At 47.3% G+C, this 19,421-nt stretch overlaps 1 protein-coding gene across 3 annotated transcripts; it reads right to left on the reverse strand.

The window, feature by feature from the left end:
* Positions 1-876: 876 nt before the first annotated feature.
* C6H1orf116 (chromosome 6 C1orf116 homolog) lies at positions 877-13,222 on the reverse strand. 3 transcript variants are annotated; one of them, XM_021682737.1, is made up of 5 exons: positions 13,112-13,222; positions 11,884-12,071; positions 7,748-7,934; positions 5,113-5,290; positions 877-3,690 (listed from the first exon to the last, which is right to left on the reverse strand). In XM_021682737.1, exons 3-5 carry the CDS (start codon positions 7,850-7,852, stop codon positions 2,153-2,155), a joined length of 1,821 nt encoding a protein of 606 aa, XP_021538412.1. In that variant the 5' UTR covers positions 7,853-7,934; positions 11,884-12,071; positions 13,112-13,222; the 3' UTR covers positions 877-2,152. The 3 variants fall into 3 exon arrangements, with proteins under 3 accessions (XP_021538412.1, XP_021538413.1, XP_021538414.1); XM_021682738.1 differs by lacking the exon at positions 11,884-12,071; XM_021682739.1 differs by lacking the exons at positions 7,748-7,934; positions 13,112-13,222 and having other exon boundaries at positions 11,884-11,918.
* Positions 13,223-19,421: the final 6,199 nt, after the last annotated feature.

Consider the following 19,421-nt stretch of genomic DNA (forward strand, 5'->3'; position numbering starts at 1 on the left):
GGGCCTGTCACCAGCTGAGGATACAGAGTGAGAAGGCAAGCTGTATGTAGTATGTTTTGTTGGAGAAATAATCACCTTTACCTGGGAGTGAGGATTTAAGAGGAGGTACTCCTCACCCACCTGTGTTGATGCGAGGGCCCCGGTTTCCTCCCAAGTCTTACTTTATGGGTAGCACCAAGTTTCCCTATTAATCAGGGCAATTAAAAAAAAATAAAGTGATCGTTCCTAGGTTCTCCTGACATACACACATGAAGCAGTTCAACCAAACACAGCATGTGTCAAACCAGTCCGCCAGGAGGGGGCCTACTCTCTTTGGGGGAGTCTGTAATAAGGAATGGCTTGGCTAGTTGTGTGAGTCCCTATCAGCTCTGACAGACCCGGTCCTGACCCAGGGCGAGGAAGGCCACAGGATTTTGGGTGTGTGTGTGAGAGTATATACAGAAACTGTCACACCCACACCCTACATACCATGACAGGGTGGAGCCATTTGTTGTCCGTACCTTAATCTTTTCATCATTTTCAGAAATACTATGCTTTGACAGTGCTGGGTCCCTAAGGATGCAGCCCAGAAATGCTCAGCCGACCTCACAGGCACCTTTCCAACTACAGTTACCCTTATCTGCCCCTCACATCTGGGGATCCTGCGCTCCAACCGCAGCCATGAATGATATTTATTTCCTTAGGGGAAACAGGGGTCATGTCTAGCTGTGCCTGATTTCCAAAAGTGTATCCACAAGCCGATACCACCATTCCTATTACCCTCTCTTGGCATTTTGTCAAGTTGCACAACATGGTCAGGGAATTGGGGTTCATAATGAGTTATTATAGTGCTACTTTCCAAAGACATAGTAGAAAAAACAACACTCAATATGGTCTTGAACAATGTTTAATCTCTGATGTTTCAGAAGACACCTTAGGATCTTGAAGGGCCTGAGGGCTGAGCCTTTGAATGTGATTGCTGATCCTGAGGGTGCCGCGTGAGGGAGGCGGCACGCAGCGTGGAATGAGAAGCCAGGGTCAATGCTCTGTTACAGGACAGCAGAATGACCACGGATGAGTGGCTTCCTTTCCCCAACAGTGTGGGACACGAGAGTCTCCTTCCTCTCTAAGATTCTTCCCAGCTCGGATATTCTGTGAATAACTAGCAGAGAATGTACTGGGTTGCCTTCCCATAGAAACGGACAAAACTACATGCAGTAGCCGAGACAAAGTCCTCAAATAGTTCTTCGGTATTTCTAAAGCCTCAGGGCTTAGACTTCCATCTCAGGGTTGGCCCAGCCCTGGGGTCAGTCGTGTGCGGGCTGAGGTAGGCAGCAGGAGGTTAGGGACAGCAGCGACAGGGATCACTGCACGGTTTGTGATGATAAATTCGCCAGGCCCACGGGCCAGGATCCTCCCCAGTGGAAGCGTGCTGGGTGGTCACTTATCCTGCCTCCTCAGGCCACCTGGAGCCCTCCTGCTCCCAGTCAATGGAGAGTTTTAGTTACAGGGATGTGTCCTGTCCTCGGGACTGGGGACAGTGAGAAGGTAGAGTTGGGGAGGAGATGACAAAGCTACTCCTCCTGGGCCCCGTCCGGAAGTTCAGAACTGAGAGAGGGATCCTGCAAGGTAGGAGCCAGTCTCCTTCCATGCGGGGATTCTGGGAGGCCCACATTTCATATGACCCGGCATCTGCCTAATGCCCCGGCACATCCATTGTCTCATCTGACTTTTTTTCTCAGGCTTAGCCACCTCTGTCCCCTCAGTTCTGGCTGGGCTGAACTCTACCTACGGTAAGAAAATCTCCAACACAAGCAGAACTCTGAGCAATGACTCCTTGTGTCACATAAATAGCTTCAGTGATAATTACAGCCTATGGTACACACACGCACACACACACACACACACATACACGCACACGCACACTGTCTTGTGGAAATCACCTTCAGGATGATTTGGGCAGGCACTCACTGACACAACCACTCTGAATATAAACTTTTGCGTACGCCTGGAGACCCACCTCTTCCTCCCCTTCACCTCAGAGAGAGGAGCGCCCTGGAGAGAAGCCTGCTCGTGCCCAAGCTGTGAGCTGTTGGGTGGGAAAGGCCCCAAGCCTCCTCTTGTATGGCAGGGGCTGTGGGGCTATGCTGGGGGCCATGCTGGGGGCCAGTGACTACTCCTTCAACAGTCCCAGCTTCTTCAGAGCTTCCCTTCTGTGATCATCAGGGACACCTTTTGGGGAGATCTTGACACTGACGTAGGGGGGTCGAGGCAGCTTGTCACGGCTCTGTCCTTGGTAGGACAGGTGCTTGGTGCTCTGCTCCCGCTCCAGTTCAGCCAACTTGCCCACCTGGATCCCTTCAAAGTCCTTCCCCGTGCCCAAGGAGGCAGGGCGGGGCCGCGAGTTACGCAAGACATTAGGAGACATCTTGTCCAAGAAGGAGTCTTTGCCCAGAGAGGTGCTGGTTTTGGGGCTGGGGTCTTTCTCAGCCGAGAGGTAGCTGCTCAGCCCCACGCCTGAGCGCTCCAGAGTGTTGGACTTGAAGTTCATCTGTCTCAGGCCAGGGATGTTGCTCTCCTGGAGAGTCAGCCCTGAGTCTGGCCTTGGCTGGGTCAGGGGCCTACTTACCCCAGGGGCCTTAGGGATAGGAACTGGCATGGATTTGGCAGCTGGCGCCTTCCCTGAAGTGGGTTCCTGGGCAGGAATCAAACCCTTGCCTGGAGGAGACCCCTGAGCTGGAGTGGGAGTCGGGGCCTTCCCCGGAGAAGTTCCCTGCCTTGGAGCTGGGGCTGGAGCCTCTCCTCCGGCGGGCACGGTGGCTATGCCCTGAGCTGGAACTGCAGGCTGAACCGGAGCCCGAGCCTGGAGGGGGGCCTGGAGTCGGGTGGAGCTGGCACGTTTACTTAAGTGGGGGCTGGGCTCATCCTGGTCCTGGGGTAGCCCCAGCTTCTCTAGGGCTTCTCGGCGCGCCTTCTTCTGCTCCTGCAGCGAGGACGAGGCCAGGCCCGAGTCTCCGGGGCCGGCCTCCGAGTGGCGGGACAGCCAGTTCTGGGGCTCGCTGTGGAAACTGCTTCGACTGCTCTTCAGAACGATGTTGGGTGGCAGCTTCCGGGGCTTAGAGGCTGTGAGGGGGGCCAGCCGGGCACTGGGGTCCCCCCCTGGTGGGACGGGAGCATCTCCGGCTCTCACAGTCTGAGATGACGTGGCGGGAGGAGGCCGAGGCTGCCCTAGTTCCCCTGACGAGCCTTTCTCGCTGGCCTTTTGGGACATGGCCTCTGAGGAAGTCTCCTTGCTCTCCTGGGGGCGGAGTGACGCGTGGCTCTGCTGCCCGGGCCCCAGGGGCAGGCGGCCTCGCTCGCGTGGCTCGGGCTGGCCGTCCCGGAAGGCCTCTGGCGGAGGGATGGGCACTGTGTCCAACTGCCGGGCAGGCAGCTGGGGGCCGGCTGGAGCCTGGCTGGGCTCACTGCTTTGGCTGACCTGCTCTTTCTTAGGCTCGGGAACGAGCCCCTCCGGTTCCCCCGGGCAGTGGCTATTAGTCTGGGTGGTGCTTTTCCTGAGGTTCTGGTTGCTGCCGATGTGGATATTTCTGGGGAGGCTATAGGAGCCAGACCTGAGGCCCAGGCCTTGGGGCTCAGGCAGATGGGTTGAGCTGGGCTGAGTCCCTCTCCTTGGCTCTGGTCCTTGCTGAACGGTCTTCTCCCCTGGATATCCTGTGAGGGTCCCGGAGAACAGGCAAAGAAGAGTAGACAGAGGTGAGAACCCTGCTGCCCCGGGCAAAGCAAATACTTCCTGAACTCTGATCTCCACCTAGCAATGGGTTTTGTTTTTTGTTGATTGTTTGCTCTTAAAGGGACCACACTGTTGCCTGGATATCATTTAGACTGACAGATGGACACTAAGCAGATTCCTGACAACTGAGGATTAATTTTTCATGAGGGTTGGGGCAAGAGCAGCCTCACGTAACTCCATGTCCTTGCCTCGAGCTCTTCCTAACCGTCTATAGAAACACCAGCACTGGGGAGAGATTCAGGACAGCCCGCCAGCTACCCTGGGGCGGGCGCCCAGGTAACAAAGTTCAGGGGAAGCACTGAACATGAATAGCATCAACAGCCGATGTGCTCTTGATTGGACCAGACTTCTGCCTTCCTCCACCTTCACTCTCTCTCTCTTTTTTTTTTAAGATTTTATTTATTTATTTGAGAGGAGGTGGAGAGCATGAGCCAGGGGGAGGGGCAGAAGGAGAGGGAGAAGCTCCCCACTGAGCAGGGCTTGATCCAGAACCCTGAGATCATGACCTGAGCCGAAGGCAGACGCTTAACTGTCTGAGCCACCCACGTGCCCCCACCTTCACTTTCTATAAGCACCTGAATGATTCCTGAGGCTACAGCTGTCCCCACACCAGAAAGTCACATGGGCTCCGTCCTTCCAGCAAGCTAGGCAGGTGCAAGCTAGGCAGGTGCCCCCATTTAGTGCGCTATCTCCACAGAGGGTCTAACACATTGTCAGTTAAGATTCGCTAAATGGATGAATACATGGTTGCAGTCCCGATACCAGTGGGGCTGTCGTCAGGAGTCAAGTGCCCCCCTCACTCTGGGATATATGGCCCCGCGGTCATGGCCACACTTGCGTGTCATCCTGGCCCCGTTCTACGGAGCCCCACTACTACTGGCTTCCACACTCTCTCCCAGGAGCCTCAGGTTGCCACCCACTGAAGTTAAGGGAGCCCTTCCCTCTTATCTCTTGCAACCTGATCCTCCTGGACCACCCAGATTAGCTCTCCAGACTCACTTAGTGTCCCCAGAGCAACCACCCACCGCTCCCCAAATCCCTCCCACACCTCTGTGGTCATGTCTCTTCAGAATTTCTCTGTGAGAGGACGGGAGCTAGTCAAACGCTTTTCCCTCCAGGCCTTCTATGAGACTTCATAGAAAGACAGAGGAAGCTGGCTTATCAGCAGTCCCTCCTCCTCTCTAGGACAAGACCTTAATTCTAGCCAGGAGTGTGGAGAGGAGTGCTGTTGTTTCTTCTGCCCGTGACCCTTAGAGCACAGGGCAAGCGAGGTACAAAGCAGCCATAAAGATGCACTGGTTTCTGGGTTTGCCCAAGGTGCCACCCCAGACAGTCTCTCTTACCCTGGGGAGCAGGCTGGGTTATGGGCAGAGCTCGGGGGCCTTGAGGAGCTGTGTCTTGCTCAGACTCGTCAGTGGACAGTCCACTGTCAGCCTCAGTGTCCAGTGAGCCGATGGTCTCCTCCAGGAAGAGCAGACACTCTTTCTCTTCAGCGGACAGGAAGTCGTAGCTGCTATCACTCTGGAATGAGGCGTGGAGGACAGAGAGGGAGAGGGAGCTGTGAGAGGGAGCTCCACAGAAACTGGTGGGGCTGAGAACCACCCGTGTCCTGAAGGAATGCTGAAGAGCTGGAAACCCTTCTGAGAGGCTTCTCCGCAAACGTGTGCTGCAGGGATTGCCTCCTGAAACTGCAGGCACGGACGGGGCAGACACTGCCGGGCTGTTGGCCCGCTAGCACCCAGCGCTGGGCAGCCAGATGGCAATCGACCTTTTTCACCCAGTCCTGGCTGCAGGACTTAGGGGAACAGATCAGAAGCAGTCCCAGGTTCTAATTCTGGGTCCTCTGTGTGACCTGTGTCAAGCGCTTCACTTTGTGTGTCTCTGATTTAGCCCTAAGGGACATGGACAACATAATGATTTGACCTTAAACTTGAATGGTATTGTTTTTAACTTTTCAAAGGACTTTTGCATCCGCGATCTGGTATGTCAAGGGCAGTATGAGGACAAACAAGAAACTGCCGCCAAGCACTGGCTGTCAGGCCAATGGGAACAGTGGCATGACTAGCCACAGATACATTTACTGAATAATTTATACTTGACTTTGAAATGCATTCCATACAGGACTTTTTCCTTCGTGTATTTACTTTCTTGGTGGCATGTGGCTCTGGCTAACATTCAAATAATTGTGCATTTCTTAAGCAAATATTAACTTGAAGCGGGGAGGGGAGAGAAACTGGACGGGTATGGGAGGAGGAGAAAGCAACTTAGTGTGAAATATCAAGTAGATATTAGAGTAAATAATTGTCATGATGAAAAAGCACATAGGGATGTTTGGAAAAAAGTGTTATGGCCATTTTAAATGGTTATTGCTTATGTTCTACAAGGCCAGCAAGATCCAGAGAATGGTCGCTCTCTCTAAAGTTGAAGGTTGAAGGGAAAACCAAAAGGGCAAATGGAAATGTAAGAAATTTGGCTTGAGTCCCTTCCTGGCGTGTATCTCAACCCTCTTCCTAATATTTGAGATACTTCAGAGTTATATATTCTCCAGACCCGCTCAGATGGCCGGGGAAGATTTTGAGACAGCCCTAAATATATCCTGGGAGATGGTTGTCAGAATAACCCTACCAGTTCCCCTGGCTCCTTAAAGAGCCATCTGTCAGTTGACAAAAGTGAGGCTTACATGTCAAAGGAAGCCCCACATGCAGCCCTTGGAAGCCCTGAAGTCAATTCCAGGGGTTCCCTGAACAAAATCTTCTTTACTGCCCTTTTCTTCCTAAACTAGCCTTGCCAAAGATAAGCCAACTCTGAATTTCTCCTTTGTGGAGGATGCACTTTGAAAACCTTTAATCCCTGCCACAATCCCTGCCACTGGACAATCCCTGTCCAGTAGTATGTGACTGCTCAAATTGGCCTCAGCCTAACAGAAACAGAAAGATGTCTCTGGGGTCCCATCATCTCAGGTCAAAAAGAAGTGATATACAGATTGTGGGCACTTTGGAGTGTGTGTGTGTGTGTGTGTGTGTGAGAGAGAGAGAGAGAGAGTGCACTGCTTTCTCTACTCAATTTTTACATATCAAAACTCAGACTATATTAAACATCTTTGACATTTGGTAGAGATCCTTATAATCCTTAAATTTCCAAGTACCTCTATAGGATATAAAGCAATAAAGTATAAATTCTCAAGGGTTATTATGTACATGATGAATAGCAAGAACAAAGGCATGCTTACATATGGACATACGGCGGACTTCACTCTTTCACACCAGCCTTACGGCAACTGAGATTTACATTCATTCCCAGAAAAATTACAATTTACTACATGCCACACTCACTGTTAAACACAATGACTTTGGAAGATTCTGAATCGCTGCTCATAGAGATAGGCTACTTCTTTTCTACATAGAGGCATGTGCTAAGTACTTTATATGCATGTCTTGTACTCTCCCGGAGGACCCTATGATTTCGGTGTTTACATTATCCCCACCCAAAAATTGAGGAGACTGAAGCTTACAGAAATTAAGTAATTTGCCCAAGGCCATTCGGCTTATAGGTAGAGAATTCAGACCTGCTTGGCTCCAGAACCCAGGCTCCTAATCACTCTTTTCTCTTTGATCTTCCTAAAAGGAATGTAGCTTGCTGCAGAAGACTTCGGGAATACCTGTGCTCCAGGGATCTACCATCCATCCTTTCCACCAGGAGCTCAGATCACTGGCCCTCGCTCTCACCTCAACTTAGCCCCCAATGAATGAAAACCGGGAGCAAGTCTCATCTGTCCTCCTGCTCTTTGGGGCGGTCCCACCTTATTCTCTAGAAAACCAGGGTGGATCAGAGGCAGAAATACCAACTGGTGTGATTCACTTCTGAGGAGGAAGAGGAAAGCGGAGGAGCAGTGAGGCCGGTGGTGGGCAGGGCAGGTGCGGGGCGGGGCGGGGCGGGCGTGCAGAGAGCCGGCCAGGCGGCAGGACCGAGAGTACGTACAGATCCAGAGCGGGTGGACGTGGTGCTCATGATGCTGTCACAGCTGCCGATGTGGGTCACGGGTTCCGAGCCAGGCCCCGCTGGCCACAGCTCGCTCTGGGGCATCGCCCGAAGCAAGGTGCGAGGGGGCGGTGAAAAGGGCTCCCAGAGGGGAAGCGGAGGGAAGTGGAGAGTGTCCCAAGCCGGCCTGAAAAGAGAAGAATCAAAGCCACGTGTGAGCCGAGCTGAGGCTCTCTGGCAAGGCTCTGCCCAGGCCCTGGAGCAGCGTGGCAGCAGGGACGCCCAGCAAATAGAGAGCTGGAAGGGGCCGTGAACAGCCGTCACCCAAACCTCCCGGCCTGCGTGGAAGGACACAGAAGCGGGCTCGGGCACGTGCAGAAGGGCGGACTTAGTACAGGTGGGGAGGGCCGGGCAGGGGGTGGGGGCGGGGAGCAGTCTAATCAGAAAGAAGATTCCATCACTCCTGGTGGCCTTCTTTCTCTGAATCAGGGGGCTTAACCTACATTTCCATCACTCCAAACAGTACATGGGTTCTGGAGGCAGTCAGATCTGGATTCAAATCCCACTTCCACCCTTTCCAGTTATGTGACTTGAGGCAAATTACTCTTTGACTCCGTTTTTCTCATTAAATCAGGTGAATATAGGGTTAAATGAGAACAGTTAGCACAGCTTAGTTGGTAGTAAATACTTAATGAATAAGATAAGAACTGCTACTGTTCTTGTAATAAGAAAAAGGCAAGATCCATCTAGGATCAAAACAAACTGAAGTAAGGCAACAAAAGTTTAGAAAAGAAGGGTTTGGGTTAAATGGGAGAGAAGGAACAGGGTCCTCAGTAGTACCAACCACATAGGGTTATCGCGAACAAATACTGATATACTGCACATAAAACACATTGTGCAGTAACTGTTCGCTGCCATCTGAGCCAACACCATCACCATCACCCCCCTCCACCCCCCACAGCCACCATCAATCACCTCCCTAGTCTGGGAGGCACGCACATGAGCCCAGAGGCTGACACAAACCCAGTTTCCCTCTTGGGCACCACCCCTCGATGTTGCGCTTATTTCCAGTGAAGTTCCCTAAACTTTGTCAAATGAACAAGAGAAGTGGCCTATTTGGCTTCCCCCTGACTCCAACTCGTAGGGAAAAAAAAGTTCCTAATTCACTGTACCACCAGTAATAGCAAAGGAAGGCAGTACTATCTTCCTTCTGAAAATTTCAGTCAAGGTCTGAAAAGGCCAGAGGTGACTCTCTTATGTTAAAATGAAATCCTGGAAGAATTTAGTTTAAAAGACAGTTGCAAGGTCAAATTGAGAATTTGGGGAGAGCTAGAATCGGAATCCAGTTTGTCTGGTTCTGAATCCCTATTTTTCCTGTGACACCATGCTGTATTTTTAACCCCCTTTCCTACCCTCCCAATACTAGATAAAATGTCCTAGGAAAACTGTGTTCTATAAATAGAAATAGATCTTGGGACCTGGGGTTTGGATCCCAGAGAGGTTGTCCCTTCGGCCCCTTGCTAATAACTGCTTCCAGGTCCAAGTCAGTTTTGGGCTGTGCTGGGTGAGTCAGGGTGCCAACCCTGTAGAGCGGAGAAGCACGCAGCCTCATGGAGCTCCTCTCCTGCTTTGGGGGAGGCCTGCAAGTGGGGCAGGACAATGGGGAAAGAAGAGGAAAAAATCCCAGTGAGCCAGACACACGGAGTTCGTAAGGGTCCAGACCCTCTCAGGAGATAGAGACAGGACCAGAGGGGACAGAGACGCCAAAGAAACCTAGCAATAAATCAACATCGGGTAAAGTAGTCCTTCAGGTTTCTTCATGAGGTTACTTTCCCAATCCCCAGAACTCCAAAGAAACAGAAACATGAGAAATCATGTGGATGGAATTCAGTCACCTTAGCCATCCACTCCATTCATGACTGTTTATATCCAGAAGGTACTAACTCATTCTTAACATTCTGTAGGGCTGAGGCCATTACAGCCAAAGAGATGCATTGCTCAGAAGCCTAGGCACACAGAAGGCGCTCAGAAAATGCTGGACAAATAAACTTGTCATCTGTTCTAGTAACTGTTGAGTTAAGCTGTTGGAAGACCTCTTTTTTGTTGGCTCTTACCCTATTACTATAAACTCTTTCCTATGTATTTTATTTCCCTGAGGATAGGTGGCTCAATGGAATTGGGGCAATGCTTCAGTTAAACTAACATTTATAAGCACCTAAGAGACGTGGGGCAAGCAAAACTTATAAGGCAAAGGCATGGTTTCCAAGTAGTCATTGTAAATCCAAGGGTCTAGTTTTTGGCTCTAGTTTTCTTAAAATATTTCTGTAAAATCGTAAGTATTAATTATTAATACTGTAATTAATACAGTAATTATTAATACTGTATTAATCACTGTAGTTAATATAATATTCTCTGTGAATGGGTGACCAGATGTTGCCTCTTCTTTTCAAAAACAATTACTACCTTTGTTCTTCTAAGTACTCTTCGGACTGTATGGTGGCTCGCTAGCTAGCCTCTCCTTCCTCCCGGGGCAACCTATCACACTCCCATTTTGGAACTAAGTAGCTGGAAGTAACTAAAGTAGCTGGAAGTGAGAGAAACAATATGAATTGCACTGCTTCAAAAACACATAGCACCGTATAGCTTACAAAGTGCTTTCGATATGCTAATGAGATCTTTAAAATAGCCTGATAATTAAGGCAAGATGCGATATTTTCTCCTTTGACAGATGAGAAATCTGGGGCTCTTTCCACTTCCCCTTCCAAAGGGAAGCAGGGGATGACCTATAACAGCATGTGGATTGCAGCCCCTCCAGGGATGCAAGAGGGCCATGGACCTAAAGAAGGGTCATCAGCCACCCCTGGCTAAACACGAAAAGCCGTAAGATCACCCTTCTCCTTCTACTTCACACCTTAAACCCTCGAAATCATCTGATTCCGCTTTATGATTCCAGGCCAGCTTTTTGCCCCCACGATAGATATTTCCAGAGTAAACAAATGACACCAAATGTCACTGAAGATCGTGTCATCAGGCACTAGGGAATCCCTGCAGAGCTGAATCTGAACCCAAAACCAAGGCCAAATGAGCTCTAAGGCACTTGCATCTTGTCTCCAGGCCTCATTTTCTGATCCAAAGAGCCAGAACCATTAAGAGTCTCCTCTCTTGGGGCACCTGGGTGGCTCAGTCGGTTAAGCGTCTGCCTTCAGCTCAGGTCATGATCCTGGAGTCCTGGGATTGAGCCCCACATCGGGCTCCCTGCTCAGCAGAGAGCCTGCTTCTCCCTCTCCCTCTACCGCTCCCCCTGCTTGTACTCCCTCTCTCTTTCTCAAATAAATATAATCTTTAAAAAAAAAAAATAAAGAGTCTCCTCTCTTTGTCCCACCCTTCCACTCTCCTTCGCCACTTTGGCCTACCTGGATGCTGCATTTCCTTTCACCAACTTTACAACCTTGAAACTTGGGGACTATTTCAGGGCAGCCATCGAAACCTGAGGTATTCCTACCTGATAAGAAGCCTGAGAAACAAGCAAAACTCTCAAGGTGAGAGTTTGGTATCTTTTAACCCTTGACCTCTTTGGAGGATTTGAGGGGAGGAGGAAATGGGTTATGAAATATGCACAGCCTATAGTCAGGGCAACCCGTGCAAAAGACATTAAACATTAACTACTCCACTGAAACCAGCCAAGTCTTGGAGGAAAGTAAATAAAGAGCATGAGGAATTCTGGCATGGGTGGGGGAGTGGGGGTGCGCAGGGCTCCAGCCCCATTCCTCTTTGTACCTTCTAAACAGGCCCAAATCCCCCTTGTCACCCTCCTCCCGTGAGCCCACCCCCATATCTTTCAAGAGCTCAACTTCTCTCCCCACTAGTCAAAGAGATTTCCTATTTCTCTCAGACCACGTGTCTCTCCTTCTTGCTGACTGTCCAGAAATATGCCTCAGGCTGGGGAACATCCTAAGAAAAATGCCAGGAGGACTATAAGTTGCACCACGTGTATATGCTTCTCCATGAGCACATGGCCAAGTTTCTGAGTGTGTTTAGTCAACATTATAATCTCCTATTTCACAGGTGGGTTTGAGGCAAAGGGTGGGTCGACCTATCTTCTGCACAGAAGAGCTTTGTTCGACACTGCAGGTTACCTTATCACTGACAAGTTCACCACGGATGGCAGCTCTCAGTCAGTGAGTTTGGTGGGCTGGTTCTGTGGTGTGGGCTCAGCTAAAACCGAAACCTCCGGTCGCCAGGACTGGAAACCCACATTTGCTCAGGGCTTGCAGGTGCCAGGCCCTGGGAGCCTGGCACGGGGGTCTTCCCACTTCGCTCTTTCCTGCCGCAGGAGGAAAAGAGGCGAAGTTAGGGGCCAGAATGTTAACACCTCCCTGTGCAAGGTGGATAATGGAGAGCTGACTTGCTACTCTGAATTGACTTTGACATCCAGCTTCTTTGTGCAGGTAAACCTGCCACACATTCTGTCAGCTGGGACACCTGGAGGAAGACAAAGCCAAGCCACCACAGTGGTCTGGTTCTTCTGTCTGTGGACTCCGCCACCCTACTTTGGCCCGAGCCCCACTGAGAACTCCTACCAGTTTCGAGGTACTACCGTGCAATGTTAATGTGGGTGGGGTCCTGGCACAGCCCAGCAAGCGGCTTTCTATTTGCCAGTCTCTGTGTCTAATAGCAGGCAAAGTCGGAACATTAACTGAGTTGAACCTTTTAACTAGATTATCCGTGGGTTTTCCAAAGACGAACTGGTAGTCTGAGTTGGAGTTTTCTGAGCCTCACATCCCCTTACAAACAACCTAGCACACCTCATACCTTACACGCTTGTCCACAGAGAGCTCCATTATCACGGTACCATTATTGAACACACACACACACACACACACACTGCACCCTTTATTTAAATAAAGATAGACATTGAGTTGATAAAGCCAGGGGAAAATTTCCTTTTGGAAATGCAATGGAGAAACTAAGGCACTTTTCTCCCCTGGGTGATCCCCCATTTTAACTCCCTGTACTCTAACTCTTCCTTTCCAAAATCACAACTCAGTTTCAATTGCTCAGAGATGGAAATTTCCAAAACAAACCTATTTTATTTTTCTTGTTGTCTGCAAAATATGCTTATCCAATGAAATAAGCAGATGAAAAAAAAAATGCATCTCAGCCCTGGTCTCCACAAAAACATTCCAACCTTAAGAAGCTATCAGTCTACTCTGCTCCCAGACTGGCCTTACAGAGTTGAGGAACAGAGAGGAAAGCCCCCTGGCTGGGGTGCACAGGGCTCCCCACAACCCTGTGGCTCTGACTTCCCACAAAGCACCCCTTCTTGTTGCAGAATAAGCAATAGTTGGTTAGTGATTAACTCACCTTCACTGGATGAGGGGCTGAAGAGAGGAGAGAAATACCCTTTTATTGCCAAGGGCAGAGACGGAGACAGAGACTGCTTCCTCTGCCTTCCACCGTTTTCTTCTTTTGACCTCCTCCAGACTTACCTGGACAGGTAAATGTTTCATCCGTGCTGCCCCACCCCACCCTGCCACTGACTCACAGCCAATCCCAGCCTTCCCTCCCTACTTCTCATTCCAGCTGTTTCCACTGGGAGGGTGTGGGAGGGGGATGGGCAGGGCCAGGCTGCTCTCATGGAGCCAATCATCTCTTGCCCTCCCCTTCCCTGGTTAAAGCCAATAAAGAAAAAAAAAAAAAAAGAAAAGAAATAGGAAGGCTGGAAGGAGGAGACACGTTTGGGCTCAGACTGGAAGAGGAGAGTTGGCAGGGAGGGAGCAGGTAAAAGACATTATTTTAAATTTTCAATACGAAGAAACACAGACAGGCAGTATGCTTTTCTTTGTGTCTGTTGGAAACGTGATTTTCTATCTAGAACTGCTTTCCTTTTCTTGGAGGTAGGTATTCCCTGGAATTCTCCAAGTTAAAAGCCACTGGGGCCAGTTTTGTCAGTAGCTTTTCTAGCTGTGCAGAAGCACTTTCACCGTCAAGCCTCTTCCTAGCGGCTCTTACTACTAGCACCTCCACTCAGGACTGCTGGAAAAGGGGTGTAAGCCTGCTGAAGCTGAGACACCCTTGCCCCCACTGCTTGGCAATGACCTTCTTAACCTCATTTAGTTCTGGGGGGCATGAAACTGTTTTCTCTCCCAAGAGGCCCCTGTACTGATGAAAAAGTGGCTGGACAGCCTCAAAGGAGGGAACATGCATGCTGTCATTTGGGTCTCTGGTCTCTTTCAGCTGTTCCTGGAAGGTAGCAATGAATCTGAAGACCTAAAAACAAAATAAGCTTCCAACCAGTGTAGTGACCTGTCTCCTTCCATAGGCAGACTCTTTGCATCTGTTGTTAAAACAACCTGATGAGAGTAGGGAGAAGGAAGTAGGTGGAAGAAATCACTGCTTTCAGGAAAACACCTCCCTCCAGGTGTGGAGGCCACTTTTACCAGGTAGGACTTTTGCCTGGAAGCTCGATTTTCCTACATAGAGGTTATCCTTGATACCAAAAGGGCAAGAAGAAAAATTAAAATCAAAGCATATAATAATCGCCAACATTTATTGAGCTCTTGCTATGTACCAGGTATTATGTTGTGCTGAGCATTTTCATGCATCATTTCATTTAATCTTTATTTCAACTTCAAAAGGTAGGCACTATTAATATACAAATTTTACAGGGTGGTGAAATAACTTGGATAAGATCACTAGCTAGGAGGTAGCAGAGCAGGGATTTCAATTCAGGCAGTACGATGTCCAGCTTGCCATGCGTCAGTATGATGCCAGTCTGCCTCTGTTTTGGAGAAATTCCCAAGTAGGAAATGTAATTTGCAGGCCTAATTCTAACAATTAGATTAATCCTTTCCCATCTCATTGCTGTCTTGTAGCCGTTCATATCTCTATTAACAAGATGACACATGCCTTTCAATCTTTTCTCTTCCTGTGATCACGGTTGGGTAGGAAATAAGAAGTGCAATGATGCTGGGGCCAAGACAGAGAAGAAATGGGGAAGGACTAGTGAGAAGGAAGGAGGAAGCCTGAGATAACCAAGTACCCTATCAGCAGCATATGGGTAACGAGCTGACTGAACATTGAAGGGTGGCGACCTCTCTTCATGGTGTGTCACTCAAACATGCACGATGTCATAGTAGTAACAAAACAGGAAAGGCACCTCCATCCACATCAGCAGGAGTTCAGTGCAGCTAGAGTTACACCCACGGATGGAATCACTGAAGTTTATCCAGCTTCATAGGTGTGCGATTTGAACATTTGCTAGAAAAATGAATTTGACTCATGAGCATTAACTTCAAAGATGATAGCACAGTCTTGTTTGCGAACAAACAGTTTTTCAGTTTATAATAAAATTAGTATAATCAGGAAGGGCTCCTTTCTTTTCACAGGTAGAACTAGGGACATAGACAAAATGATTGTTCTGTTCCTCTCTTTCCTTTTAGACATACATCTCTTATTGAAAATTATGAAATATTTCAGATGCCCTGGCATAACAGACACCACTGTACCAACACCCAGTTCAAGAAATAGAACATTACAGCTGAAGTTACTTCCAAGATTTGCCCTCCCTTCCCTCCTACCTCCTCAAAACACACATATGCCCCCACTGAATTGAACCGCTATCCTGAATTTGAATGTTCTTCCTTCTCCATATCTTTAGATGTTTTACCCTGGAATCTTTTTTGCTTTGCTTTTTTTGTTTTTGCTTGGAAAAATACCAAGTCTCTAAAGGAGACCTGGACCAGGGGAAAGACAGGCCTTCCAAAATCAGAAACACTTGAAGGACTAAGGCTCCACAGTTGATGTAGGTCATCGTTTGAGGAGGAAAGTGTCATTGCTTTTTGTATATGAATTCCTGTTTGATGACCTGACTCTGTGAAAACTAATTATGGTCCAGTTCACCTGACTCACCTATGTCCTCCCTCCTTCTCCAGCCTGTATGTTGTTTTGGTATGGTCATCTCCTTGACAGACAGAGGCTAGTGTATGGTTTCCTTCCTCAGTACAATCTCCTACTGAGGTATCTCATTTCCCCTACCCAAGTGCATTTCACACACACGCACACACACACACACACACACACACACACACACTACTTCAAAACCAAAATGTACCATAATCATTGGTTAATCTTTCCTCCTTGGGTCCCTTATAAAGTTGAGTTCTCTGCAAAATAGCTGTAGACCTCCAATCTAAACATTCATGATACTTATTCATTCACATTATAGTCACATCCTATCAGTGCCTTTCTTCTCCCTTTCTTCTCCAAAGGAAAAATGAAGGGACTTTGAACATGTTTTATCACCATCCTTAAGAAACAAAGGGTGCCCACCAAGTTCACGGTATTGAGCATGATACTGTATGCTGGGTCTGAGTGTTTTTCCAACATCAGGGGAAGGAGAGGTTTTATTCCTCAAGTAGTACCAAGAGCTGTCTTTAAGGAGAAGACAACTAGAGAAGGGTTCAGATGAGGGTGATTATAATTTGGCTATAAGCCATGGAATTGATTGGCCATATTAAGACATCAAATAGATCACCAAGTTTTCTTACCAAAGTGGTATTAGTGTTAAGCCTAAAATAATTAGAGGAGAACTAAAGGGTGTAATTAAGTGGGTTTGGATGAAGAAATTCTGAAATTAATCATTAAGTAGTTCTTGGGAGTAGCTTTTTTTTTTCTTTCTTTTTTGAGATCAGTATCTCTTTGGCCCACCTACCACGGAAATTTGGAGGATTCAGTAGTCCTTTACCTTCTAGTGCTAATGAAAGTTTGAGATCTGAGATCATCTATTAGGATCAGAGAGTTTTGTAAGTAATGCCAAATCTTAACATGTTCAAAATTGAAATCATCTTGTCCCCCTGCCCCCGACCCCAAACATGTCCCCTTTCCCCATGCCAGCTAATTGCATCGCCATATTCTCACCCAGACTCCACGCTTCATAGAGTCCTCCCCTATCTCCTGTGAGATCATTCCAGCTCTTCGTGCTCTCTAGTCTGCTTCAGGATTGCACTAGTTATCTGGTCATGGACCACTGAAGATGTGAAGAGACCACAGGAAGGTCTTGTTTCACATCTTCCATTTTATAGATGGATCTATAGATTATCTGAGTTATTGATCCTCTCAATACATGGAAGAATGCATTTTCATAGCATTCAGGACTAAATTCCAAGTCCCCATGTGACACAGAAAGACCTTCATGAGCAGACCTTACATGCTTCTCCTCTCACATATTCATCCATATTGTTTATTACAGTCACACCTAATATTTCTGAAACTGCCACGCTTTCATGTTTCTGGGCCTTTGCACATGCCGTACCCTCTGCTTGCACCCATTCCTATGATGCCCTCCTGGCTTAGTCTTATCCTTCTTTCAAGTTTCAACTCAAGTTCCACCCTCTTTTGGAAAGGAATGTTAGGTGCTGCTTCACTGTAATCTCCTAACACAGCATATACATCTCTGAATTTAACCCACCAGGATGTAACTGTCCTTTTTTTTTCTCCCTGTAAAATTTGAATTCATGAAGAACATCAGATACTTCTGAGTATGACTCCTCTATTGTATTATAGTAGTTACATATTAATGCCAAAACTGATGATGAACTTTTTAGCAACTGAAGTCCTTTACTTAAGAAAATTGCCCTAAAAACTTCATTTTTGGAGATCGTGTTGGTAGACAAGTCATCTACTGCCACAGATTTGCTTATTATTTTTTCTAAATCTTGTCTTTTGACATACTATTACCCTGTGCCTTCCCATTCCCATCACATTTACAAACCTGCTTTCTTTGCACCCATTTTCTTCTTCTCTTTTGGTACAACAAAGAAAATGTTTTTCCGATAAAACCCCATCATCCATGTGTGCTCTGGATCTCATCTCACAAACTCTATCCTTGCATTCCTCTCTCTTACATCATCTTTTTGACCTTTCTACTAAACTAATGCCCATCAGGGGGTGCCCAGGTCACTCAGTCGGTTAAGTGTCTGCCTTCAGCTCAGGTCATGATCTCAGGGTGCTGAGATCATTGAGCCCTGTGTTGGGCTCCCTGCTCAGCAGGGAGCCTGCCTCTCCGTCTCCCTCTGCCCCTCAGTCTCCCTCTGCCCCTCTCCCTTGCTTGTGCTCTTTCTCTCTCTCTCTATCAAATAAAATCTTTTAAAAAAAGAGTTAAAAAAATAATAATGCCCATCAGCATTCGAATATACAACATTTATGTGTAGTGTTTCTGGAGCCACTTGCTGGTTTGATTCTTTGCTTCTTCATGTAAATAAATGCTATGACAGGTGGGCTCTGAGATACTATGTGTACTTTTCCTTTTCTATTTATCTTTTTTGTCCTTCCATTCTTGCCCACTGTGTAGGTCTCCTCTCAATACTTTCAAATATAGTAGCATATCATTAGTTTCATCGTGAAGAAACATTTTTCAGAGCATTCTGATTTACTTCCATCTGGATAGGTTTTTCTGTAGCCTGTTGCATGGCTGTCATTTTCATATCTGTCTTCATCATCCTACTGGAAAATGTGTTTTACCAAACTGAGAGAGCTAACTCAGGAAAGAGGGAGATATGAGATCCAGTTACTCCAACAAAAGAAAGAAGTGAAAGGATATTTTCCAGTAGTTTCCCGAGAAAGTGTGTAAGATCATACATGTCTGAAGTATTGATATTCTAGCCACACATTTGATTGATAGCTTGTCAGGGTACAGAATTTTAGATTAGTATCTGCTAGCTTTCAGTGCTGTTATTGCAAAGCCCAAAGCATCTATGATTCTAAGTTTAAGGCTTTCTCTTTGTTTTCAGTATTCTGAGTTTTCATAATGATGTGTTTTGAAGTGAGTCTATATTCTGGATACTCAGTAAATCCAGTCTGGAAATTCATGACATTCCGTATTTTCTTGAATTATTTCTTTGATGAATTCCTACTATCCATTTCCTCTCTCTCTCTCTCTCTCTTTTTGTTGTTGTTTCTTTGGGGAACTTCTATTATTTGGATGTTATTGGACAACCTCCTGGACCTCAACCTCTTTGTTTTGCTACTGAGCAATTTCTTAAAATTTATCTACAACTTTCTCTTGCATTTTCAATTTCCAAGAATTATTGTTTGTTCTCTGAATTTTTATTACATTTTCTCCAGTTTCATTGATGCAAAATCTTCTCTTATTACTTTAAGAACATATATGTAAGTACGTTAGTGTTTTTCTGCCTCTATATAGTCTCTATTTTCTCCAAGTTACTTTTTTTTTCCTGTTTGTTTTGGCTTATGTGTTTCTTACTAAAGAATATATTCAGATGTCTGATGATTCTTGGCTATCCACTCAAATTTAAGAATTTGCCAACAAAAAGCTAATTAAATTTTGAGGCATAGCTGGGGCTGGTTGACTGTAGACGTTGCTAGAGAGTGATCTCATAGGACCATTTGGTTGGAAAATCTTTGATGCCAATATCTTTAGTATCAAAATGGCCTGTTTGGAATCCTCAGAGAAGAGTTTTCCAATATCCTTCCTGAAGTGCATAATTCTGGCAGCTCGCATTCTTGGAGCCTAGTGGCACAGGAAGGTTATTGCTCTCAGCATCTAGCGTATAAAAACATCACTTCATTCCCTTAGTTTTAGTACAGAGACCCTACTTATCCTGAGAGGGGATGTAGCAAGCAAGCTCTTAGTTGCTCCAAGTGGGAGAGAAGA

This window comes from Neomonachus schauinslandi, chromosome 6, assembly GCF_002201575.2.
Source record: "Neomonachus schauinslandi chromosome 6, ASM220157v2, whole genome shotgun sequence".
NCBI lineage: Eukaryota > Metazoa > Chordata > Mammalia > Carnivora > Phocidae > Neomonachus > Neomonachus schauinslandi.

Coding starts and splice junctions, on each gene's coding strand:
- C6H1orf116 (XM_021682738.1), bottom strand. CDS start 7,852: ATGCCCCAGAGCGAGCTGTGGCCAGCGGGGCCTGGCTCGGAACCCGTG. Junction 5,291..7,747: donor CGTCCACCCGCTCTGGATCT/GTACGTACTCTC, acceptor GCCTCATTCCAG/AGTGATAGCAGCTACGACTT. Junction 3,691..5,112: donor AACCCAGCCTGCTCCCCAGG/GTAAGAGAGACT, acceptor GGACCCTCACAG/GATATCCAGGGGAGAAGACC.